Consider the following 26,512-nt stretch of genomic DNA (forward strand, 5'->3'; position numbering starts at 1 on the left):
ACTAACCTTAAATTTTAACGTTTCCGAACAGTGTTGATCACTTACAAACAGGACGCACCGCGCACACCACACTGCTACAGTGGTATGGCATGTCACATTGCTTTATTATGAGTGCAGCTGTTTTTGTTTATACTCGAGGACACAAGTTGCCATGGCGACGCACCGCATCGCGCGGTAACAAACCCCATGATGCTAGAGTTCACAATATAATCTAATTAATTTACACTTTCGAAATATATCTCGGAGAATATGGCGACGTTTTACATTTTACTCATGAATGATTTCTTTCAGTCTCTGAATGCATCTGGATTATTTCGCTCTTGACGGCATCCCTCAGCGCTGATAGATCTAAAATGAAGGTCAATATTAATTTATGTGTTATCAATATGGCTGGGCGTGCAAAAGAAGTGTATTTAGTACCGAAGAGTTAGTTAGTTCGCCTTCAATTATCTAAGTATGTTGTACGCGTTGCAAGAGTCATCATTTCAAGAGCCCCTGTTCTGCGAACCTGCTCTCGCAATAAGCTATATGAATTCCATCTACCAATTTTGACGAATCTTTGAACAGGGGTATCAAAAGAATCATTAGTGATTTTGAAGATATGAATACAGTGATTTCAAAAGCAGGCCCACGTCTCTCTTGTCAATGTTAATTAAGGATTTTTAATATGTGAAATATTTATTCACTCCTGAGAAAAATTCACATTTAAAAACCTACAGTCAATGAAAGTCAACCTGGTCCCAGCAGGAAGTCTTAAAACTGAAAAGGCGTGTAAGAAATATCGAGTAAAAAATCGATGGAATTTCATTTCTCCGATGTATTTTAAGTGTGAGTTTTAATTCCGGCTCCCGAAAATGTTCAAGATTTTCTTCTGAACACTTTAAAATTGTACGAAATTTCTGGCAAATGTGTGTTATGTATTAGTTACATGGCAGATCAATGCTTATAAAAAAGAAAATTGCTTTGAAAATTGAAAAAATGAAAAAATGCGCTCGGGAAGCCAAAGAGGGAGTAGATTTCGAAGTTTGTGAGTTAATGAAAGGTCGAGTGTTTTAAAACGTGATATCGATGGCTAAAGTATGAAACCACGTATCTCCTTTGCGGTGTCTCAAAATTTCCACTCCTGGATTATTTTTTCGAAGAAGAGCAAGTCAATTTAATAGCATAAAATTTGTACAGAATCTTCTGCCAGCAGAGAAGAACGATCAACGAAGTTTTCAAGTAATTATTTCGACTAGTTTACCCCCCCCCCTCCAAAAAACAAGAAGTATGTCAAGAAGTCTGCAACGTCGCAAAAGAATATACGCGATTTTACTTCTCGAGCCAGCGGCGTGGCGTGAATTGCGATAAATCGATCGTTATGCCATTTAAATCTATGGAAAAGGATCGATAAACAGGGTGTTCGCAGCGAACACCTTAATAATCGATTCTTTATCATAGGTTTAAATGGCATAACAATCGATATATCGCAATTCACGCCACGCCACTGCGACTTGTGGTTGTGCACCATGGACGCAGAAAATACGGTCGTTAGTTGTCACGCGTCCAGCGGTCAATACTGCAGAGCGCGAGGAAAGTTAAAACGCCTTCAATTAAGTGTGCATGCAACACGCACATCCATCAAGTACGAACAGTTGCATGCAGCGCCTTGGTTGACGTCGCATCCTCACAGTGCGGTCATTGCGCTTCGTCTACAGCGGTGCTGTGCCGCACAGTGGATGGAGTCAATGGGCAAGGTCGGACAAAATTTGGAAACTTAAACCCTTATGACTCCGTTGACAGAAAACTTTGAAGTTCTAAAAATGGCACCATTGGTTTCCTCGTGGAATTTTCTGCAGGAGCCACCCCTTGTTTAAAATGTGAGGAAATAAACATCAATATTTACAGCTTTATTAAACAATTTTATGTCCGACCTCTCTAATTGACTCGATCCACCGTGTGCCGAGTATGTAGGGTCGGTACATAGAGGTTTAGCATAAGGAGGTGTTAGCATTTCGGGCATCTTGGATTTTTTTGATGACGTAGGTAGGTACGGTCGATTTTATCGGAAATTGTGTAATTTATGGAAAAAAGTCATTTTACGTAAAGCGTTTGAAATGATATCATGATTTGGTTGAAGCAAAGAAATCGGACTTCACGGTCCGTTTTTCATTTTTTAAAATTCGGATTTTGCTGGAACATCAATGCGATGTTGTACCGACCTACGTCACGGGGTAAACAAGCCTCAAGATGCAAACATCTCCTTTTCTCTCTCTATGGAGATATAGTGTAGGTCAACAAATACATCGTAAAAAAAGGATCGTGCATCAAAGTGAAAAAAGGGGGAAAATCGAGTGTCAGGGTGTTTTGACAACTACCCCTAGATATTCTAAACCGGGTACAATTGACCCAACTACTTATCTGGAGGAGTTATGAGGCCGGCACATGGTATACATATGAGCCTTAGATACAAGTCTACTTACATCCTGAAAAAACAGTTAGACATCAAATGGAAAAAAAAGAAAAACTCTCCAATCGAAGATAGGAAAAAACGCACTTTAGGGACTCGTTTTTTACTTTTTCTCCCAAATGAGCGACATCTTACCAGCAGCGTGGAGTGGAGCATTGCGAGTTCATACCCCGCGCCTTTTCCCATGTGTTTTTTTGTTGTTTTGTTTTTTTACTATCATTTCATCGTCTTGTATAATATTTGTTAAAATCCCGTACTTGCACCCTGAGGGTGGCGTTTAGCCGAAAAGCGCATCGATCATGCCTATATGCCGACGCATTCATTGTTTTCAATAGGTCATAAAAATATATTCCTTGCATCTAGACCTATAAAAAAATAAAATTAGAATAGATTAGGTTTATTAAAATAGATGCTCCTCCTTGCATCAGGAATCCACTCGTTGGAAGAAAAGGGTATTTTTTTTTTTTTTTTTTTTTTTTCTTTTTTTTTGTCGTCAATTTTTAGGGGGAGTTTTTTAGGATTGGGCCGGGGTGGCTACCGCCACCTAGAATTCACTTATTCAGCTGAAAGAGCGTCGCCTGATCGAGTCGAAGAGCAGAACGGTAACAAGATTAAATGATCCTGAGAATCGCCATGCATAAACAGATTTGCCTCTCTGATTTTGCTTACGACACTCCAAATTATTTTTCTGAGCGCTTTGGATGTGTTTATCAGTCAAAAACAACAATTTACAGTGAAAAATTGAATAAGAGTTATTATCCCTTAAGTTTAAGGGGGGGGGGGAGGAACAATGGAGCTGTTGCATGTGTGAGGAATTTGCGATTTGACTGTTGATTCTTATGTAAAAGTTCGCGAGTAACACGATGATGCCACTGGTTTCCCCTGAAATCAACTCCCAAGTTCGAAAAACGCTCTCAAAGTTGAAGCTGTAATGGAGAGGATATCCCACGCAATCCTGAGAGTCCACCTCTATATTAAGACAAACTCTCCATGCAAAGAAAGAGAACTAATACATTGACAGGGCTGCCACTTAATTCGAGGACTCTAAAACTGAAAACACGGCAACCCTGCAAATGCATTTGCTCCCTATCTTTGCATGGAGAGTTCGCCTTGATGTAGACGTGCACTCTCAGGATAGCGAGGGATATCCCCTCCATTTTCGCCTTAACTTGAGAGCTTTTTTTTTTGAGCTTGGGAGTTGATTCCAGAGAAAATCGGTGGCACCATCGTGTTTCACACGAACTTTTACCTAAGAATCAATGATCAAATCGCAAATTCTTCACATAGTAGGGCGGATAAGCATAACAATCGTGCATCTCTGGAAGAAAGCATGAAACTTTCAGGATATCATCTTTACCTATAGAAGGTTCAATTTCGCAAGTGAGCCCAAAATTCTGAGGCCATGGGGGCCGGGGGGGCAGGGGGCCCTGATTTCGCTATGTTTTGCCGAATTTTCGCGTTGAATCATTGTTAGAACGCCGTTAACAATGTGAAATGTAATCAAAACTTGAGTAAACATCATTAGTAGGTTCTCTCAAACAGTATCCTAAAATGTTATGACCGTCCGATCCCGGAGCACCCCTCAAAACGCCTAAAATTCAAAATGGCGCCCATAATAAGGCCTCCGGAATATCGGTATTTTCACTTGTGCATATCCTGTCATGTGAGGTATCATTTTCCATGTAATTTTGGTCGCAGATTTCATATTTGAAGTCAAAACAACCCCCCGGTCAAAATTGGTGCCCCCAATCCAAGATGGCGGCCAAATTTTAAAGGCAGGAGGGTGCATTCTTTTCAAATTTTTACGTGATAGGGCAAGTGATATGTCATTTTCCGTGTAATTTTGGTCGCAAATTTCATATTTGAAGTCAAAACAACCCCCCGGTCAAAATTGGTGCCCCCAATCCAAGATGGCGGCCAAATTACAAAGGCAGGAGGGTGCATTTTTTCAAATTTGTACGAGATAAGGCAAGTGATATGTCATTTCCTATGTAATTTTGGTCGAAGATTTCATTAATGAAGTAAAACAAGTCCTCCGATCAAAATTGGTGCCCCAAATCCAAGATGGTGACCAAATTTGAAAGGCAGGAGTGTGAATTTTTATGAGAAAAAAAATCACGTGAGATGACAAGTGAAGTATCAATTTATACGTATTTTTAGTAAAAAAAAAACGAATCTAAACGAAATGTATAAAAAAAAATCTTTTACACAAAAATGAGACGAGATAATTAAGAGAGTGATCAGTTTGGCCGTACACGTTAGTAATGCTGTTAACAGGAGCATATACATAATGAGTTATTTTATTCATTTTTAAGCCCATATAATATCTCAATAAAGATAACGTTTCACGCAACGCACCTGTCGTACCCTCTCCAGTCAGTGTAGAAGAAAATCTTAATCAACACATGCTGATTCACATTCCCAGTCAGGCTCTTCAGGATCTTCCTCCTACGGTTCTTTAGGTTTTTACAGTTGGAGTCTTCAGAACTTCTGCATGAGTCTAAGAACGAAAAGATTATTTTCTTGGAAGTACAGCATGGTGTCACTCCCTCTCTTACAATTACACCGGATAATTTTAAGCGGGGACTCCGGGAGCTGGTGGCATGTCACTTAAAATAGGATGAAACTCCTTGTTTTGAAACCAACATCATGGCTTGAAATTTTTACAGAATATTCCTCACATAGAGAGTAAAAACAAGCGAAGTTTTCAAGAAATGACGTTCAATATTTTTTGATGAAGGAACTGAAGTAAGTATGACAAGAAAGATCATTTTCCATGTAATTTTGGTCGCAGATTTCATATTTGAAGTCAAAACAGCCCCCCGGTCAAAATTGGTGCCCCCAATCCAAGATAAAACTTCGCTTGTTTTTACTCTCTATGTGAGGAATATTCTGTAAAAAACTCAAGCCATGATGTTGGTTTCAAAACAAGGAGTTTCATCCTATTTTAAGTGACATGCCACCAGCTCCCGGAGTCCCCGCTTAAAATTATCCGGTGTAATTGTAAGAGAGGGGAGTGACACCATGCTGTACTTCCAAGAAAATAATCTTTTCGTTCTTAGACTCATGCAGAAGTTCTGAAGACTCCAACTGTAAAAACCTAAAGAACCGTAGGAGGAAGATCCTGAAGAGCCTGACTGGGAATGTGAATCAGCATGTGTTGATTAAGATTTTCTTCTACACTGACTGGAGAGGGTACGACAGGTGCGTTGCGTGAAACGTTATCTTTATTGAGATATTATATGGGCTTAAAAATGAATAAAATAACTCATTATGTATATGCTCCTGTTAACAGCATTACTAACGTGTACGGCCAAACTGATCACTCTCTTAATTATCTCGTCTCATTTTTTGTGTAAAAGATTTTTTTTTATACATTTCGTTTAGATTCGTTTTTTTTTTACTAAAAATACGTATAAATTGATACTTCACTTGTCATCTCACGTGATTTTTTTTCTCATAAAAATTCACACTCCTGCCTTTCAAATTTGGTCACCATCTTGGATTTGGGGCACCAATTTTGATCGGAGGACTTGTTTTACTTCATTAATGAAATCTTCGACCAAAATTACATAGGAAATGACATATCACTTGCCTTATCTCGTACAAATTTGAAAAAAATGCACCCTCCTGCCTTTGTAATTTGGCCGCCATCTTGGATTGGGGGCACCAATTTTGACCGGGGGGTTGTTTTGACTTCAAATATGAAATTTGCGACCAAAATTACACGGAAAATGACATATCACTTGCCCTATCACGTAAAAATTTGAAAAGAATGCACCCTCCTGCCTTTAAAATTTGGCCGCCATCTTGGATTGGGGGCACCAATTTTGACCGGGGGGTTGTTTTGACTTCAAATATGAAATCTGCGACCAAAATTACATGGAAAATGATACCTCACATGACAGGATATGCACAAGTGAAAATACCGATATTCCGGAGGCCTTATTATGGGCGCCATTTTGAATTTTAGGCGTTTTGAGGGGTGCTCGGGATCGGACGGTCATAACATTTTAGGATACTGTTTGAGAGAACCTACTAATGATGTTTACTCAAGTTTTGATTACATTTCACATTGTTAACGGCGTTCTAACAATGATTCAACGCGAAAATTCGGCAAAACATAGCGAAATCAGGGCCCCTGCCCCCCCGGCCCCCATGGCCTCAGAATTTTGGGCTCACTTGCGAAATTGAACCTTCTATAGGTAAAGATGATATCCTGAAAGTTTCATGCTTTCTTCCAGAAATGCACGATTCTGGGAATTTTTCCCCCTTATCCGCCCTACTAACACACGCAACATCTCCATTGCCAATGAGCCCATGATACTACATTCTTGGCAACAGGGCAACATTCAAATGCAGCGTGAACTACCAGCCAATCAGAGCCCGTCTTGGATTTTGGACTCAGCACGATTGGTCAATGATCAAGCTTTGTGGTCAAGTCGGATTTTAAGGTTATGTTATTATGTTTACCATTAACAGAACAAACTAACGTTCTCCATCCTCGTTTATCGATTTGTTTCATTATTTAGTGTACCACCCAATCTTTCTTTGATTTTTTTAAAGAGCCGCCATTTGAAATCAAATAGCTCTGGACTCTGCATCGTGCACATTGTGCCATTGTGCCAATTCGTGCTTGGCAAGCTCGGCGTTCCACGTGCGTTCTCTAACACATTGTCGGTAGTTTCATGTAGTGCCATGAGCTCTCTTTCATATTAATCAGAATGAATTCCGTTGTTCGCGAATCGAATTGTTTTGTCCCTGGGTGCATTAATTCATCCACCAGTGATTCTGGAAAACTATTCTTTCCTCTTCCACGGGAAACTTCTGCAAGGAGTAATTGGTGTGTTACGGTAGGGCTTTCTCCCAGCTCCACACACAGCACGAGCTACTGTTGCGAGGATCACTTTAATGTAAGTATCTTTTCTTTTCTCAATATATCGTCACCTTCCAGGCAAAGTATCACAAGCGCCATGCGACGTTAAAAATTTCCGCCGCCATTTTATTTTTTTACAGAGAAATTGTTCAACGAAGCTGTCCGAAAATTTCACTGAATTTTCTTTGTGCTGCCGATAAAATTTAGTGAAATTTCCAACAGATTCAACCAACAATTTCTCAGTAAAGAAATAAAATGGCGGCGGAAATTTTTAAACGTCGAATGGCGCTTGTGATACTTTGCCTGGAAGGTGACGATATCGAGTCTGTTCCTCTGTTGTTTTCCTCCGCACATACATACGTAGGAGGCGCTTTCTCAGCGCTCTCTACGCCCTGCAAGGTTAGTCTAACTTCAATTTTAAAGGGCCATGAATTAGTGCCGCAAGGGAAAATCTAATAATGCTCATCAGATGATCATCGAACAGCCTCAATGGCTATTTCCAACTTTGACATGATTTCACCGAGGAAATAGTTCAAGATAAACTGATTGATGGAGGCTGTTCAGTTTTTGCCAAGGTCCGCTGATGCTCCCCAAATGTATGCATCTAAGAAACACTTTTATAGTGCTTTTGGCGCTTCTCAGAGCCTTACTACCTTTAGCCTCTATCCCCCAAGCCCCTTGAGAAGCTGGTATTTCCTAATTTCTTGTTTCAATGTTCTCTTGTTGCTTGTCCCATGTTGCCAATTTTCCACTGCATCCCCTCCTAGAACTGGGGAAAGAAACAAATTGACAAATGTCACATCTAAAAATTGCACAAATCAACAGATGTTAAGATACATGCAAGCCAATAGCGCTCTCTCCACTTGTCGAAATGGCTTAAAGTTAGGACTTGATGCGATTGATGAGTGTTGCATTTCAAAATAGAGTGGCGCGACTCTTGTGATCAACAATTGCAATTAGATATTGCAATCGCATGTTGTCATTTCTCAGAGCTCGTGCGTGTCGTCAGGTGAAGTATTGGGTGAAATGTGACTAAGTATTGTTAAACTATTTACCAGCCACAACTATTATTATCAAAACAAACGAGAAATGCTTTATTTATTTAGATTAAAGGTTATGTACACTCCAAGCACGACAATGCTGCTGGACCAATCAGGAGCTAGCTCCGGCAATTTTTCAGTATAGTACTGGATGGAGCAGCTCAAAATTGACGGACCAGTTTCGGAAGTATTGTTTATATTGATTTACTCAGAGCATCCATTTTGATGAGTGGACACAGAACTAATGGGCCAACTGATGATTGATGCATTCAGACTGATGAGACTTTTGTCTATTCTTCTCTTTCCCCAGTACTAGGAGGATCTCAATCAAGCATTTTCCTTTTGGTAGCCTTTCTTTTGTCATTCTGCTCTCGTGGCCATACCAAACTAGCTGTTTGATCTTGTTGAATATGAAGACATTCTCAACTGCCATGATCTGTGTTGCGCTTTATCATTACAGACCTGATCTTTTCTAGAAATCCCTGCTGACCTCCTCTAGGAATCTGTCTTTGTTGCTCTTAGCATATAGTGCTCCAATTATGAGCATCTAATGAAGTTCTCTGAATATCATCTTCACTATCTGCAATTATTTTCTGCTGATTTTGGAACTTGTTTGGAACTAATGTTTGAATAGCAGATAGCTGGTTGTAAGGTCATGGATTTGAGCTTTGTACCAAGTTTCTCAAACCAGTTTATTTTGAGTCGGTAGTTCATCTTATGCTATATATGAATTTTAATTTTGTAGGGAGATGGCTCAAAGGAAAAGGGTTATTTTTTTTGTAATGATGATGTTAAAACATTAAATAGTCTTGAAATGAAGTAGGTTGCCAAAGGAATGGCTGAACTTAACACCTTACTACAGCTACTCTGACCTTTCATGCTACCATTCAGTAATTAGTTTGGTCATAAATGCAATATTTTGATTCTTTAAATTGAATTAAGAGGACTTTTAGTAAAAAGAAAAAAAATCCAAGACCGCTGAAGCTTAGCATGGACACTTTAAACCCTAGAAACCTCACAGAAATTACTTTATTTTTAAGTTTGGGACGTGGAAAAAGTGAGTGTAGAGTATGTATGCAACACCAGATTGCCTTGCATTTTTTGTGTCCGTCTTAAAACAGAAATCATGCTCTTAAGAACGAGGCACTAGGAAACCGCTTTGCAGGGGCGGACTGGCCATGGGGGCGGGGAGACGATCGCCCTCTAACAATTTGCCGTGGAGGTCCAGAAGGGGCCCCCGCGGCGAATTTTTTTCGAGTCATCGTTTTTTTCCCGTAATGTTGTGATTTTCTTTTCCTTTTCAATCACTTAAAGGCCCAAATTCCTTGAACATTTGTCTCTAAGAGACATGGAAGGTCGCCAAAAGCATTTGTGATGAAGGGACCCCGATGAATCCTGAGAATGGGTTATTTTGAAGTTCAAGTACTGTAGAATCGAACTCCAATAATGCCTACGTGTTTAAAAAGTGTGAAATTTTCAAAATTTACCGGGGGAGGGCCCCCGGACCTTCTTAGAGGGGCCCCGAACGACAGGAGGGTCCCTTATATTTAGGTCTCCTCCTAACTTTTCGACTACCAGTCCGCCCTGGTATTGCCGCTACTGCAGTTTCGACCCTTAACGCGGGAGTTTAAGGGCGCTAAAGCCAGGATTGTATTTCGCAAAAAGAAAATTTTACCAGAATAATTAAAAATTAAGAAGCAGGAATATTTTCACTAAAAAATAAAAGGATCTCAAATCGACAATATAATGGAGACAAATTCGGAAAGTCTCGTCATGTAAATACAGAAGATTCGAAAACGCCTTCAATTGAGGCGTGATACCTCACGCGTTCCGGAGTGTTCAAATAGTTGTATCCCTGCGCCTTAGCAAAACGATGGAAGCTTAATACGGAAGTAGCCTCCCCGCGTTGTTTTTTGGTTTTCCTGTGCCGCTATACTGTAGTTTCGACCGCGTGCTGAGCGTAGTTAAAGGGCGCCTAAGCCAGGGTTGTATTTCGCAAAAAGAAAATTTAACCACAATAATTAAAAATTAGAAGCAGGAATATTTTAACGAAATAATAAAGGGAACTCAAATCAACAAAATAATGCAAATCAATTTGGAAAATCTTGTCATGTAAATACAAAAGATTCGTAAACGCCATCAAATGAGGCGTCGTCGTACCTCACGCGTTCCGGAGTGTTCAAATAGTTCTATCCCTGCGCCTTATATTATTTCGAAAAATAAAATTTTACCAGAATAATTAAAAATTAAAGAGCAGGAGTAATTTAACTAAATAATAAGAGGATCTCAAATCTACAATATAATGCAAATCAATTTGGATAGTCTCGTCATGTAAATACATAGGCTGTCCCAAAACAACTGAGAGTAAGTCTGTATTTCAGAAACAATAAAAGATATTGAAACGGGGTTTGTGGGAGGTCGTAGCTCATATCTTTAGCTATCTAACGAGCCCAAGATTTGCTATTTTGGTTAAAATTTCGCTGAGTTACAGCAATTTTTTGGAGCCGTGTAAAATATAACCCTACAGGATTTTTGAGTATTTTTTTCCTTGTCTGAACTGTTGTTCCCGAGATCGCAACTTTGCGGATCACGTTGGCACTGGTCTAGATGCAAGTTCTAACATGTTTGCATGTGCTTTCATTGCATATCAGAGTTTTCTTCAACTTCCCCGGCTCAGTGAAGCCAACATTGTCTAGCGTTAATGACACGTGTTCTCGTTTGGTGCAATGAGTTCGCCCGCGGAGCTGAAACAAGAGCAACGCTATGCCATCCGTTACTGTGTTTACCAAGGTTTAACTGTCTCTGATACCGTGAAAGAGATATTAGTTGCTTATGGAGAAAATCGACTTGGGGAGAGCACCATTTATCGATGGCATGCAGCTTTTTCCGAGGGTCGCGAGTCGGCGGCAGCTTTGATTCCGCATGGCGGCCGGCCGTCAACTTCTGCGGCGGAGGAAGAAAGCGTCATTGACGCTGGACAATGTTGGCTTCCCTGAGCTGGGAAGTTGAAGAAAACTATGATATGCAATGAAAGCACATGCAAACATGTTAGAACTTGCATCTAGACCAGTGCCAACGTGATCCGCAAAGTTGCGATCTCGGAACAACAGTTCAGACAAGGAAAAAAATACTCAAAAATCCTGTAGGGTTATATTTTACACGGCTCCAAAAAATTGCTGTAACTCAGCGAAATTTTGACCAAAATAGCAAATCTTGGGCTCGTTAGATAGCTAAGGATATGAGCTACAACCCCCACAAACCGCGTTTCAATAACTATTATTGTTTTTGAAATACAGACTTACTCTCAGTTGTTTTGGGACAGCCTATGTAGAGAAGATTCGAAAACGCCTTCAATTGAGGCGTGATACCTCACGCGTTCCGGAGAGTTCAAATAGTTGTATCCCTGCGCCTTAGCAAGGCGATGGAAGCTTAATATTGAGGTAGCGTCCCCGTGTTGTGTTTTGGTTTTCCTGTGCCGCTACTGTAGTCTCGACTCGACCGTTCAGGGCGTAGTTTAAGGGCGCTAAAGCCAGGGTTGTATTTCGCAAAAAAAAAATTTTACCAGAATAACTAAAAATTAAGAAGCAGGAATATTTTAACGAAATAATAAATGGACCTCAAATCTACAATATAATGCAAACGAATTTGGATAGTCTCGTCTTGTAAATACAGAAGATTCGAAAACGCCTTCAAATGAGTCTTCATACCTCACGCGTTCCGGAGAGTTCAAATAGTTGTATCCCTGCGCCTCACCAAGGCGGTAGAAGTTAATTATTGAAGCAGCGTCCCCGCTTGGTTTTTTGGCTTTCCTTTGCCGCTACTGCAGTATCGACCTTTAAGGCCGGAGTTTAAGGGCGCTAAAGCCAGGGTTGTATTTCGCAAATGGATAGTTTTTGCAGAATAATTAAAAATTAAAGAGCAGGAGTAATTTAACTAAATAATAAGAGGTTTTCAAATCTACAATATAATGCAAACAAATTTGGATAGTCTCGTCATGTAAATACACAAGATTCAAAAACGCCTTCAATTGAGGCATGATACCTCACGCATTCCGGAGAGTTCATATAGTTATAGCCCTGCGCCTTAGGAAGGCTATGGAAGTTTAATATTGAAGTAGCGTCCCCGCTTGGTTTTTCGGCTTTCCTGTGCCGCCAGGGGCGGAGTGGCCATGGGGGCGGGGAGGTGATCGCCCCCTAACAATTTGCCGCGGAGGTCTCGAAGGGGCCCCCGCGGCGAAATGTTCTCGAGTCGTGGTTTTTCATCCCGTAATGTTGTAATTTTCCTATCCTTTTCAATCACTAAAAGGCCCCGAATTCCTTGAAAATTTGTCTCTAAGAGACATGGAAGGTTGCCAAAAGCATTTATGATGAAAGGAACCCCGATGAATTCGGAGAATTGGTTATTTTGAAGTTCAAGTACTGTAGAATCCCACTCCAATATTGCCTAGGTGTTTAAGAAGTGTGAAATTTTCAAAATTTACCGGGGGAAGCCCCCCGGACCTTCTTAGAGGGGCCCCCGTACCACAGGAGGGGCCCTTACATTTAGGTCTCCTCCTAACTTTTCGACCACCAGCCCGCCCCTGCCTCTTTGCACAACAGATCACTAAAATTCTGAGTTTTTAAGTATTAAATCAACCTATTTTTAAGAGTCTCCTCTTCAATTTCAGTTGTACTTTCAAGTTGTATACAACTATGGGCACTACAGAGGATTTTGTGGTATGGGTGATGATACCAATTAGCACATTTTCTAAGTAAATGTACAATTTTAAGTATGGCCAGAAATGGAAAATGAAAGAATCTAAGACTAATGTTACATTAACCTGAATGCTTCAGCCATCAGTTGACCCCTTAGTTACCACATTTTGTGTCGAAGGATGCCATTCTCCAATGTGACATTTGTCTCTTCTTTTCTTTTCCCAGTTCTAGTTTATTTTATCCAATTTCTACTTTCATCTGCCTTCGCTTTCTCCAGTGTGAGGCTGGCAATAAAAAGAGTAAACACATTAATTTAGTTAATTTCCTCAGTAGTGAGCTGTGGATTTTTTACATGGATTTTAATGATGATGAATGCTATTTGGTCATAGTACTAAAGGAGTGTGTCTACACTGAAAAAGTGTACATATATTCTCTAAAAATTATTAGTGACAGTAAAATTCTTAAAGATTTGGTTTTATCATTTTACCAGAAATGGATGTTATTTTTTCTCGTCCGGTTTCTTGATTTCTGAGTGGTGATTTCTAGGCCATATCCATTTAAGGAAAACAAACAAACAAACAACAAACAAACAAACAAACAAACAAACAAAGAAAAATAACATCCAGGCAATCAAAATACTTAAAATGTTACCGTTGTTGCCCAAAACTATTGAATATTAATTCGGAATATGTTACCTAGGTTTAAGTTGAACTTTAGGCCCAGGAATGCTTGGAACAGTCAAGAAATACTTGGAACAGTCAAGAAATACTTAAGTCATTATTCACATCGTATCGCTCTCCAATTCCTCTGTTTTATTTTTGTCTTTTGTTGCTAAACTTGAAACGTTTCAGGCTAAATTTTTTTTTTTTTCTTTTTTGCAGCTGGAAGAAGATGTCGAAAATTGGGAGCAATATGCGACCTGGAAACATGAAGAATTGAAGACATTGTGTGTGAGGTTGAAACAAGATGCCATTCCTCACCTCAACTTACAGGTATGTCTGATTTCACAAAGCCTAAAACGTTCTCCTTCCACATCCAAATACACACAGGCTCACGGCCTACAACCCGGTTTGAATCTCTGTTGTGAGAGGAAGCATCCCTAAAGCATGGTGTTTGCTTTGGTAGCACTATAAGAATCTACATTTATTTAAGATTGCACTGAGAAAAAAAGTTCGGTAAATCCGAACTAGTTTGGTTCATATGGAACCAAGATTTTGTTTGGTACACACGACCGAATTATTTGGTCTGCTCAGCCGAACTTTTTGGTCTACTGAACCGAACTGTAAGAATTTATTATGGTTCGGTTGCACAAACCGAACAATTTGGTTGAACAGACCGAATAATTCGGTTGTGTGTACCGAACAAAATCGTGGTTCCATATGATCCAAACTAGTTCGGATTTACCGAACTTTTTTTCTCAGTATAATCATGGAATCCATGGATTCCATGATTATTCGATGATTCGATTTCGGTGATTGATTTCGGGTGGTAATACTTTTATACTAATTTTTGCCATGACCAAATGAACCTAAGTGATGTTTAAGGTCAGATAAGTATGTATGCCTGACATATATGTATGTATTTATGTATGTTTGGCAGAGTAAACAGAGTACAAATTGTTACGTTTGGTTTTTGTGCTTTTAACTATAGTTGAGAAATGATTAACATCCCTGGGGGAAAAAGTTTTGCGTGACTCTACCGCCAATGAAAAGCATTCAGGAAATGCAGGTGTATCGAAGATAGTGCAAAGACTGTAAAAATATATGAAGGGGTCAAATATTTTTATCAATGGATGGATTTCAGGAGTTGCCTCTGATTAGGCGTAATGAGACGCTCTTGCTGTATAAACTTTTTCCCTTATCTGTGTACCCCTGAAGCAGCAGTCCCCAGAATTAAAGAACACCAAATGGTTTTTTTTTTTTTTTTTTTTTTTTTTTTTTTTTTTTTTTTTTTTTAAGACTGTCGCAGTTGACATGAATTTTATTAGTCATGAATTGAAACAGGTTTGTTCCTGGAACAAATTTTCTCCCCCCCCCCCCCCCCCCCCCCACTAGCAAAATCCAATTTTCAATCCTATCTGTCCTAAGTTGTAAAGAACTAAATGAGAAAAAGTTATGATGGAGGTAAAGAAAATGGGAGTAGGTAAAGTTTGCAGGGATGGATGACTTCATGGAGCGTATTGCCATAACATTTTACGCATGAAATATCATAGCATTTCTAGCTTGAAAGATCGTAAAATTTCTTGAAACGATTGAGGGCGCGTTCAGGTAGACAAGGTACGTTTAAAACAGCGATACTTTGCTTTAAAAAATTGAACTCCCTCCCTCGTTACCCAAGGTTTTTAACGGTCAGTTATTTTTTTAAAAACCGAAATGTTGCCGCTTCCTATTTCTCGCTGTTTAGCCTTATTATCCATCATTTAGGAACAAAGAAGCCAAAAATTATCCAAAATGGTTCTATAAGAATCCTGATGTGCGTGCGAATGTTTTTGTTTGGTTTATTTTCTTCGGGTTAATTTTTTTCCTCTTGCCTCCGTTTTGCCCTCTCCGTAACCAAAGCACCTCGTCAGAGTTAGCATAACACTGCTGCAATCTTAAATAGAGCTTTCCAGTGGTGTATAGATCACTGGGTCTACTAAGCACCGGGCGGCACTTACGCGGTTTTGACGGTTCTTTGCAGGACAGTTCTAATGGATCGTCACTTAACTGAACGCCGTGCAGTCCTGTCAGTGGTTTCCGGTTGCGTAAAACCGACGTTGACCAACTTTGAGCGGTCGTTTTTCGGACACTAGACGTTTCCCCGGAATGATCATGTGCTTGGTAGAAAGGTGGAAGGCTGAACTTTCATATCAACTGGTTTTTGTTCACATACCGTCGTTTCCAAGATTGTAGTAAAATAAAAAGCAAATTTATCTGTTAAAACTGTTGCTAAAACCGTTTAAGTGCTGCCTAGTGTCAAGTAAACACAACTAATAACTATACACCGTTAGAAAGCTCTATTCGAGAGAAACATTTCAAAAGAAGTTCATTGAAATCGGTTGAGATGCAGAGTAGTAATGAATTGTTAAAGTTTTCACATTAAAAAATGGCAACGTCGGAACACGGCATTTCTAAGCATAACCGCAACCAGTTTAAGGCGTCTCGGGACCCACGTTATCAGGTCAAGCGTTCAAAATGCGAAAATGCGTTTGGGCATTTTTGGCCGTTTTTTCATACACCTCTTTGAAAACGAAATGATCCCTAATAAAGATTCCCGGTTTTGGAGCAGGTTCCCTGATTTTTCCCAGATTTTCCCTGTAAATTAGCATTCTCCGATGAATCTCGGTTTTCCCCGTTCTTCACTACGTGCCTTTGACTCTGGAGTTACTTTGTTTATGAGCCTTATCCAAAGCTGTGGCGGCAGCTTTTCTCCCGGAAAAATTAGCGATTAAAATTTGGCGTAAATAAAGGGATGCAGTCCTTTTTAACATAGTTCCGATCTCGCAAATGAATTGGTAGTCATCTGACCAAACTGTAACGATTAAAAGTGCAAAACCACGAGGAAATTTTCGTCAAAGATTTCATATAGAGTTCGAAGTTGGAGCTTTGCAGTGATATCAACTGTTCAAGAAGGTACCCGTCCAGCCTAATTGACTCCAAACCTGATTAAAAAACTAAGGGCTTGACTCTATTTGCTCCGTTGTTCCTATTGAAAGAAGCTCTTCATTTTCATTCTCACTTTTTTTTTAAAATCTACAACACAATTTTAATATGCTTTTTTTGTGAAACGAATAAAGTGCTCAGGGTCACTTGATGCGCACGTCTTTCCATTTTTGTATAATGGACTTGACTGAAAGACTCCACATAGCCAAAGTATGGTATTTCGGCTTCGACGAGAATTTCAACCCAGCCACTGCCATTTGAAAGATCTTCTAGAACATTCAGAATGACGTTTTTAATATGTAATTTAAACAACCCATCATTACAACAAACTTGGGTTGTGGCTACTAAGGTTGAAACACGAAATATAAGAAGGCGATGTTAAAACGCACGATGCTCGCCAGGTGCGAAGGTTGTGAGAACGGCTTCTACAAGTGCACGAAAAACATGGGTAACTAAGAAACTGGTAATGATGATAATAGGAAACGAACCGACAAATTAGTGTCCTATTAACGGCATCAGTGAGGATTTCTAATCGAAAAAGAAAAGGAACATACTCAATGATAATTTGGATCGGTAAATGTTTTCACATTTCTTTGTTTGATCATTTTTCGTTTCCAACTTTTTTTCTTTTTTTTAAAAAGTAATTTTTATGGCAGGGGTTGGAAATTGAGCCCCCCCCCCCCCCCCCCCCCCCGGTCACCGAGCGTAAGGTAAGTGCATCGATCGGAAATGCGGCACAACGTAGACGTTGAGTATATCGGGAGAGACTTGCACGACGCGCCGCACCGTCGTGCAGCGTGCGCTTGCGCTTCGCTTTACGCCTCTCCCCCCCCCCCCCCCCCCCCCGACCTCCATGGCCAAGAAGAATTTTTTTTGTCACTCCTGAAATAGTTCGGCAATGTAAAATTATCATTTTTTATTAATTCACTTGTTATACGCCTTGATCACGCATTTACAGTTCACAAGAAAACCACGGGCTTTTAATCTAAATTCCCTCTCCCCCCTCCCCTCCCATGCGCCCTTGTGGTCAAGATTGGGTGATTAGTGGCTGAAATCGTTCCTAATTTACGTCCACTTACGCATGATAACTGCTCCAAAACCGGGAATCTTTATTAGGGATCATTTCGTTTTCAAAGAGGTGTATGAAAAAACGGCCAAAAATGCCCAAACGCATTTTCGCATTTTGAACGCTTGACCTGATAACGTAGGTCCCGAGACGCCTCAAACTGGTTGCGGTTATGCTTAGAAATGTCGTGTTCCGACGTTGCCATTTTTTAATGTGAAAACTTAAACAATTCATAACTACTCTGCATCTCAACCGATTTCAATGAACTTCTTTTGAAATGTTTCTCTCGAATAGAGCTCTCTAACGGTGTATAGTTATTAGTTGTGTTTACTTGACACTGGGCAGCACTTAAGCGGTTTTAGCAACAGTTTTAACAGAAAAATTTGTTTTTTATTTTACTACAATCTTGGAAACGACGGTATCTGAACAAAAACCAGTTGATATGAAAGTTCAGCCTTCCACCTTTCTAACGAGCACATGATCATCCCGGGGAAACGTCTAGTGTCCGAAAAACGACCGCTCAAAGTTGGTCAATGTCGGTTTTACGCAACCGGAAACCACTGACAGGACTGCACGGCACGGCGTTCAGTTAAGTGACGATCCATTAGAACTGTCCTGCAAAGAACCGTCGAAACCGCGTGAGTGCCGCCCGGTGCTTAGTAGACCCAGTGATCTATACACCACTGGGAAGCTCTATTTAAGAATTAAATTTTTTAAAAGAAAGTTCATCGAATTAGGGTAAAATGCAGCGGAATTATGAATTGCTAAAGATTTTCACTTTCAATAATGACAATATCGCCACTCGGAAAGCCTTCGCTAAAAAATGTGTCCAATTTAGACGTTTGGTTATTCCTTGAAATAAATGGATCATAAGAGAGCCCCTCTGTACGATTAATAGAACGCCGTGCAGTTCTGCCAAAAGCGACATTAACCAACTTGGAGTGGCCGTATTTCGGAACCTAGAAGTTTCCCCGGGATGATTATGTGCTCGTTAGAAAGGTGGAAGGCTGAACTTTCATTTAGACTGGCTTTTGTTAAGATGCCGTCGTTTCCAAGATCGCAGTAAAAGGAAAACCAAATTTTTGTGCTTACCTAAAACTGCTAAATCTGCGTGAGGACCGCCCAGTGCCAAGTAGATTCAAATATTTATACACCGTTAGAATGCTCTATTTAGGAGAAACATTTTTAAAAAAAGTTCATTGAAATCAGTTGAGATGCAGAGTAGTTGTGAATTTTGAAATTTTTCACTTTAAAAAATGGTAACCGCGACCAGTTTGAGGCGTCTCGGGAGCTACTTTATCAGGCCAAGCGTTCAAAATGCGAAAATGCGTTTCGGCATTTTTGGCCGTTTCTTCCCCCTTTGGCGGTCTAATCTGTTCGAGCGCTATTGACTACTTGAATGACACATTTGAAACTTCCAATCATCAAAAGTATGGAGAAGCTTTTATTGACTAGATAATATACGCATCAGGAACGATATAATAATTAAAATTTTGAAAGTACACCAAAGAAATGGCTGAAACATGACTCTTATTAATCCTCTCCAAAACTTTACCACATTTGCCTGGACTTTCGTAAGATTTCATGACCGACAATACCTTTTTCGAATTTGTTCCAACTCTCTCAAAGGACGACGGTCCAACCTTATGGAAAAAGAGGGCTCGGTTAAATCGGCTGGTTTTTTTTTTATATGTTGCAAGTCTTAACCTACTAATCAAAATTGCCAATGGGCGTTTCTTTCTATCGCGAAGTTTTACCTCCCATTTTGAGGGTCAAAGTTCACAATTCGGCGTATGCTTTGTAATTATGACACTCAGGTTATTTCGTCGCATTTGAGATTCTCTACTGTTTTGTTGAGTTTATTCTGTCCTCTGAATAAGCTAGGTCCTTCCGAATTAAAAAACTGAGCTTTCTAGAATATGCTTGGACTTTTGAAAGTTGTTGCAGGACAACGAGTGGCATTTGTTTTTTGATCTTTCTCGAATGTATTAAAAGTGGCAGTGACAGGAATGTGGCTCCCGGAGTGAGTAAGGGGGGCCAGGGGGCAAAGCCCCCTGGCTAGTCGTTGAGGGCGCGCCAGGCATGCCCGGAACGGCTGGTATGATTTACCGTTGCCGTGCTTATTCCAAAAGCAGCTTCCCTGTCTTAGAAACGGTAACGTTCAAGACCTCAACTGCTCTGTACTAAACTTAACCGTATTCCTTATCAAGCATTCTAAACGCCTAAACCTCAATCTTCTAAATCATAATTTCAGCTGGATGTGTTTTTGTTAGTTCCTCTTGAAGTCTGTCCGCCTGTCTAAAAAGTTAGCTTTTCACGCGTTTTCAATTAGTTTTAAGAACCTCGTCTCGGGCAACATTTTGCTTACAGCTTTTTTAAATGTGTCTCTGTCCAGGACGTAGGACGGACCGAATTCAAATCCATCAATCCATGGAGGAGTAACGAAGACAGTCCATCAGTAATTCATTCGGAGGAGGAATATACGATAAATCTTCAAGACACCATTCCGAAGATGGGTCGCAACGACATTTGCGATTACGCTCTATCTGCCTCAAGCTCCTCTTCTGGGAAATACGGTTCGTCCTCCAATGTTGCAGCCCGATCCGAGGTTAGTGAAGACGAACCGACTTTTGCCGGCGGAAATCATTCGTCTGAGAAAATTCAAGAGATTCCATCCGGTTCTCTAGTCGACTTACACAATCGAATTAAAACTGAAGCAGATACAGATGATAAAGATTTTGTCAACGCGTTACACACCAGTATCGAGATAAAAGAAGAAGATCCTCTAGAATGGCAAGAATACCCAAGCATCCCTGAGACTCAAGATTCGCAACATCTATTGAATTATTTTACTCGAAATGCAGCGTCTTACGGTCATATCAGCTCGACTGAAATTAGAAGCATGGAAAACGACCCGCTTTTCAACAAAATATTTTTCAGGATTACAGAAGACACCGCATTTCCTGAATCTGGCGGGATGACTCCTTCAGGAGAAGTTAGAAAAACTTTTCTGAATGCTACTATCGACGAAATTACTCATATTACAACCGGAAAAAATGGGAAAGGTGACAATCATAAAGATTTGGAACAGGCGATCTATGTTAAAAGTGATCGAGAAGGTACGACTCACGATACTGGGAAACAATTAAATTACAATCATTCCTCCGCATCTATCTCTAATGAAAACCATTTAAAGGAACACATATACACACATACCGGTGGGAAACCGTTCATTTGCAATCATTGCTCTGCATCATTTACTACAAAATCCCATTTCAAGAGACATATGCGCACACATCCTGGTGAGAAACCATTCAGTTGCAATCATTGCTCTTCATCTTTTACTAGAAAGTGCTCTTTAAAGATTCATATGCGTGTACATACCGGTGAGAAACCATTCAGTTGCAATCATTGCCATGCATGTTTTGCTCAAAAATCCCTTTTAAGGGTACATATGCGCATACATACCGGTGAGAAACCTTTCAGTTGCAGTCATTGCTCTGCATCTTTTACTACAAAGTCTCTTTAAGATTCATATCCGTGTACATACCGGTGAGAAACCATTCAGTTGCGTCATTGCTCTTCATCTTTTCTCGAAAAAGTCCAATTTAAAGAGTCATATGCGCACACATACGGTGAGAAACCATTCAATTGCGTCATTGCTCTACGTCATTTACTGATAAACCCAATTTAAAGAGACATATTCGCACACACACCGGTGAGAAACCATTCGCTTGCAGTCATTGCTCTTCATCTTTTGCTGAAAAATCCAAGTTAAAAGCACATATGCGCACACACACCGGCGAGAAACATTCAATTGCAATCATTGCTCTGCATCTTTTCTGAAAAACCATTAAAGCATATGCGCACACACATCGGCGAGAAACCATTCAATTGCATCATTGCTCTGCATCATTTACAACAAAATCCCAATTAAAGTACATATGCGCACACATACCGGTGAGAAACCATTCAGTTGCAGTCATTGCTCCTCATCTTTTACTCAGAATCCACTTTACAGAGTCATATTCGCACACACACCGGCGAGAAACCATTCAATTGCAGTCATTGCTCTGCATCATTTACAACAAAATCCAATTAACGGTACATATGCGCACACATACCGGCGAGAAACCATTCAGTTGCAGTCATTGCTCTGCATCTTTTACTGAAAAATCCAAGTTAAAAGCACATATGCGCACACACACCGGCGAGAAACCATTCAATTGCAATCATTGCTCTGCAGCATTTACAACAAAATCCCAATTAACGGTACATATGCGCACACATACCGGCGAGAAACCATTCAGTTGCAGTCATTGCTCTGCATCTTTTGCTGAAAAATCCAAGTTAAAAGCACATATGCGCACACACACCGGCGAGAAACCATTCAATTGCAATCATTGCTCTGCAGCATTTACAACAAAATCCCAATTAACGGTACATATGCGCACACATACCGGCGAGAAACCATTCAGTTGCAGTCATTGCTCCTCATCTTTTACTCAGATATCCACTTTACAGAATCATATTCGCACACACACCGGCGAGAAACCATTCAATTGCAATCATTGCTCTGCAGCATTTACAACAAAATCCCAATTAACGGTACATATGCGCACACATACCGGTGAGAAACCATTTAAATGCAATCATTGCTCTGCATCTTTCGCTAAAAAAGCTTATTTAACGGGTCATATGCACGTACATACAGGTGAGAAACCATATAGATGCAGTCATTGCTTATCATCTTTTACTCAGATGTCCACTTTACAGAGTCATATTCGCACACACACCGGCGAGAAACCATTCAATTGCAATCATTGCTCTGCAGCATTTACAACAAAATCCCAATTAACGGTACATACCCGCACACATACCGGTGAGAAACCATTAAGTTGCTGTCATTGTTCTGCATCATTTACTCAAAAAGCCCATTTAAAGAGTCATGTGCTCACCCATACTGGTGAGAAACCCTTCAGTTGCAATCATTGCTCTCCATCTTTTGCTGAAAAATCCAAGTTAAAGGCACATATGCGCACACATACAGGTGAGAAACCATTCAATTGCAGTCATTGCTCTACGTCATTTACTGATAAACGCAATTTAAAGAGACATATTCGCACACACACCGGTGAGAAACCATTCGCTTGCAGTCATTGCTCTTCATCTTTTGCCGAAAAATCCAAGTTAAAGGCACATATGTTCACACACACTGGTGAGAAACCATTCAGTTGCAGTCATTGCTCCTCATCTTTTACTCAGATGTCCACTTTACAGAGTCATATTCGCACACACACCGGCGAGAAACCATTCAATTGCAATCATTGCTCTGCAGCATTTACAACAAAATCCCATTTAACGGTACATACCCGCACACATACCGGTGAGAAACCATTCAGTTGCTGTCATTGTTCTGCATCATTTACTCAAAAAGCCCATTTAAAGAGTCATGTGCTCACCCATACTGGTGAGAAACCCTTCAGTTGCAATCATTGCCATGCATGTTTTGCTCAAAAATCCCCTTTAAGGGTACATATGCGCATACATACCGGTGAGAAACGTTTCAGTTGCAGTCATTGCTCCTCATCTTTTACTAGAAAGTGCTCTTTAAAGATTCATATGCGTGTACATACCGGTGAGAAACCATTCAGTTGCGATCATTGCTCTTCATCTTTTGCTGAAAAATCCAAGTTAAAAGCACATATGCGCACACATACAGGTGAGAAACCATTCAGTTGCAGTCATTGCTCCTCATCTTTTACTCAGATGTCCACTTTACAGAGTCATATTCGCACACATACCGGCGAGAAACCATTCAATTGCTGTCATTGCTCTGCATCTTTTACTCAGATGTCCACTTTACAGAGTCATATTCGCACACACACCGGCGAGAAACCATTCAATTGCAATCATTGCTCTGCAGCATTTACAACAAAATCCCATTTAACGGTACATACCCGCACACATACCGGTGAGAAACCATTCAGTTGCTGTCATTGTTCTGCATCATTTACTCAAAAAGCCATTTAAAGAGATCATGTGCTCACCCATACTGGTGAGAAACCCTTCAGTTGCAATCATTGCCATGCATGTTTTGCTCAAAAATCCCCTTTAAGGGTACATATGCGCATACATACCGGTGAGAAACGTTTCAGTTGCAGTCATTGCTCCTCATCTTTTACTAGAAAGTGCTCTTTAAAGATTCATATGCGTGTACATACCGGTGAGAAACCATTCAGTTGCGATCATTGCTCTTCATCTTTTGCTGAAAAATCCAAGTTAAAAGCACATATGCGCACACATACAGGTGAGAAACCATTCAATTGCAGTCATTGCTCCTCATCTTTTACTCAGATGTCCACTTTACAGAGTCATATTCGCACACATACCGGCGAGAAACCATTCAATTGCTGTCATTGCTCTGCATCTTTTGCTCAACAAAACCATTTAACGGTACATATGCGCACACATACCGGTGAGAAACCATTCAGTTGCAGTCATTGCTCTACGTCATTTACTGATAAACGAAATCTAATGAGACATATTCTCACACATACTGGTGAGAAACCATTTAGTCGCTGTTAATACTCTGCTTTTTTTTATTAAAAAAACCGATTTAACGTGAGATATGCCCGCACATACTTGTGAGAAACCATTCGGTTGCTGTCATTGCTCTACATCTTTTACTGAAAAATCCTATTTAAAGGTTCACATGCGCACACATACCGGTGCGAAACCATTCATTTGCAAACATTGCTCTGCATCATTGTCTGAAAAATCCAATTTAAAGAGACATATGCGTATACATACCGGTGAAAAACCAATTAGTTGCAGTCATTGCTTGCATCATTCACTGCAAAATCCCATTTAAAGAGACATATGCAGACACATACTAGTGACAAACCATTGAGTTGCAATCATTGCTCTGCATCATTTTCTGAAAAATTCAATTTAAAGAGACATATGCGCACGCATACCTGCTAGAAACCGTTCAGTCCTGCCGAAACCAGAAACCTGCATCACTTAGAACAAAATCTGTTTTAAAGAGACATACGCGCACACATTCCGCTATCAAACAATTCAGTTGCAGTCATTCCTCTGCAAGAGTTGTCGGAAAGTCTTATGTAAGGAGACATATGCAGACACATACGGGTGAAAAAAAAATTGAGTTGCAACAATTCCTGTATATCTTTTACCAATGCGTCCCCCTAAAAAAGCATGTTCGCACCTATACCGGTGAGAAACCATTTGATTTCAGTCATTGCTCCTAATCTCTTACTCAAAAATCCCATTTAACGATACATAAGCGCTCAGATACTGGTGACACACCAATCAGTTTTTATCATTGCTCCGTATCTTATACTGAAAGATATCATTTACAGAGAACATGCGCGCACACATACCTTTGAGAAACCATTCAGTTGCAGTCATTGCTCTGCATCCTGTACTGAAGAATTACACGTAAAGTAACAATTTGCAGACAGACATACAAGTGAGAAACCATGCAGTCACAGTCATTCCTTGGCATATTTCCCGCACAAATTCCATTTAAAAGAGCGCATGGGCACACATACCGGTGAGCAATTATTGAGTCGCAGTAAGTGCTCTTGATCTTGCGTCAATAATCCAGTTTAGTAACGTTTATTATACACTCAGATTTTTGTTCAGATTTTGCATTTGTTTGCATCTTCATTAAAACATCCAAATTAAATGGACGTATGCTCAATTGCTCACACGTACCGGTGGGAAACCATTCCGTACCATTAATTGTTTTTTCCCCTCCCACAAAAACTCGCTGTAGATAAACGCCTGCGGATCCTTAAGTAGCAGTCATTGCAAGCCCCCTTCGCTCAAAAATAGACATTAATTTCTTATTTTTGAATGCACACCGACGAGACACCACTCGGGTGCAGTCTATTGAGTGTCTCTGTTTTCTTGAGATCCAATTTAAAAGTCAATTTACGAATACCTATACTGGTAAGAAAGTATCTCGACGCTGTAATTAACTGTGGTGCCCCTTCCGTCCTGAAATCTACTTTTAAGGAAAATATTCCCACGGTCACTGTGGGAACCCTCAAATTGCAGTCATTACAGTGTCTCTCTTGATGGAGTAAGCATGTTTGTATGAGCTCATTATGATAATTTCATTTACATGCTTCCAGTGAGTGACACGTATTTATTTTGACCTAGTTTTCTCTTTTTCATTCTCATGTAAAATCATGCAAAAGAGTCGGTACCTTTCATTCTTTCTTATTTTCAGACTTCGTTAAGGTAAATAATCAAAAACTGCATCGAAAATGTATATAAGCTGGCTGTAGGATAGTTTACTCTCAACACTAATTTTTATTCATGAGCGTATTTCTTTGTTAAACGTCTGTCCACGTACCATAATTTTTCTACGAATTAATGTTCAATTGGTTTGTTGAATTTTTAGGAAAAAATTGTGATTGATTTCTTTTCAATTAAATTAAACTGTGTTTGCTCACCCAATATCTCTTTTTTTCTCCGCACTCGTTGAAACGAAGTTTTGTTCATATCCTATGTATAAAAAAAGAAAGAAAGGAAGGATTCGGTCGAAACTTAAAGTGTTTTTGTTCATCCAATACTTTTCTTTTCTCCGCACTAGTTGAAACTAAGTTTTTTTTACATCCTAATTTGTTAAATAATGTGACTAAAAGAAAGAATTTGGTCCCAAGATAATGATGGAATCGAGCGGCATAGAAATTAAGTGTGATATGTGTAA

The 26,512-nt window shown here is 39.9% G+C and overlaps 3 protein-coding genes across 3 annotated transcripts in view; all 3 read left to right on the plus strand.

Moving 5' to 3' along the window:
• The first annotated feature begins 6,792 nt into the window (after positions 1–6,792).
• LOC109044541 (uncharacterized) overlaps positions 6,793–26,512 on the plus strand; it is a 33,652-nt gene continuing 13,932 nt past the window's right edge. Inside the window, exons 1-2 of the mRNA XM_072303087.1 lie at positions 6,793–7,362; positions 13,941–14,051. Of these exons, the coding sequence (XP_072159188.1) occupies positions 7,174–7,362; positions 13,941–14,051 (300 nt within the window). The 5' untranslated portion in view covers positions 6,793–7,173. The remainder of the gene's footprint in view (positions 7,363–13,940; positions 14,052–26,512) is intronic.
• On the plus strand, positions 21,791–23,829 carry LOC109044542 (uncharacterized). Its single transcript, XM_019062331.2, has one exon. The coding sequence runs from the start codon at positions 21,877–21,879 to the stop codon at positions 23,797–23,799; it is 1,923 nt and encodes a 640-aa protein (XP_018917876.2). The 5' UTR covers positions 21,791–21,876; the 3' UTR covers positions 23,800–23,829.
• On the plus strand, positions 23,791–26,348 carry LOC140225195 (uncharacterized). Its single transcript, XM_072303089.1, has one exon. The coding sequence runs from the start codon at positions 23,893–23,895 to the stop codon at positions 24,352–24,354; it is 462 nt and encodes a 153-aa protein (XP_072159190.1). The 5' UTR covers positions 23,791–23,892; the 3' UTR covers positions 24,355–26,348.

The sequence above is a fragment of the Bemisia tabaci genome, chromosome 8 (genome assembly GCF_918797505.1).
Source record: "Bemisia tabaci chromosome 8, PGI_BMITA_v3".
Classification (NCBI taxonomy): domain Eukaryota; kingdom Metazoa; phylum Arthropoda; class Insecta; order Hemiptera; family Aleyrodidae; genus Bemisia; species Bemisia tabaci.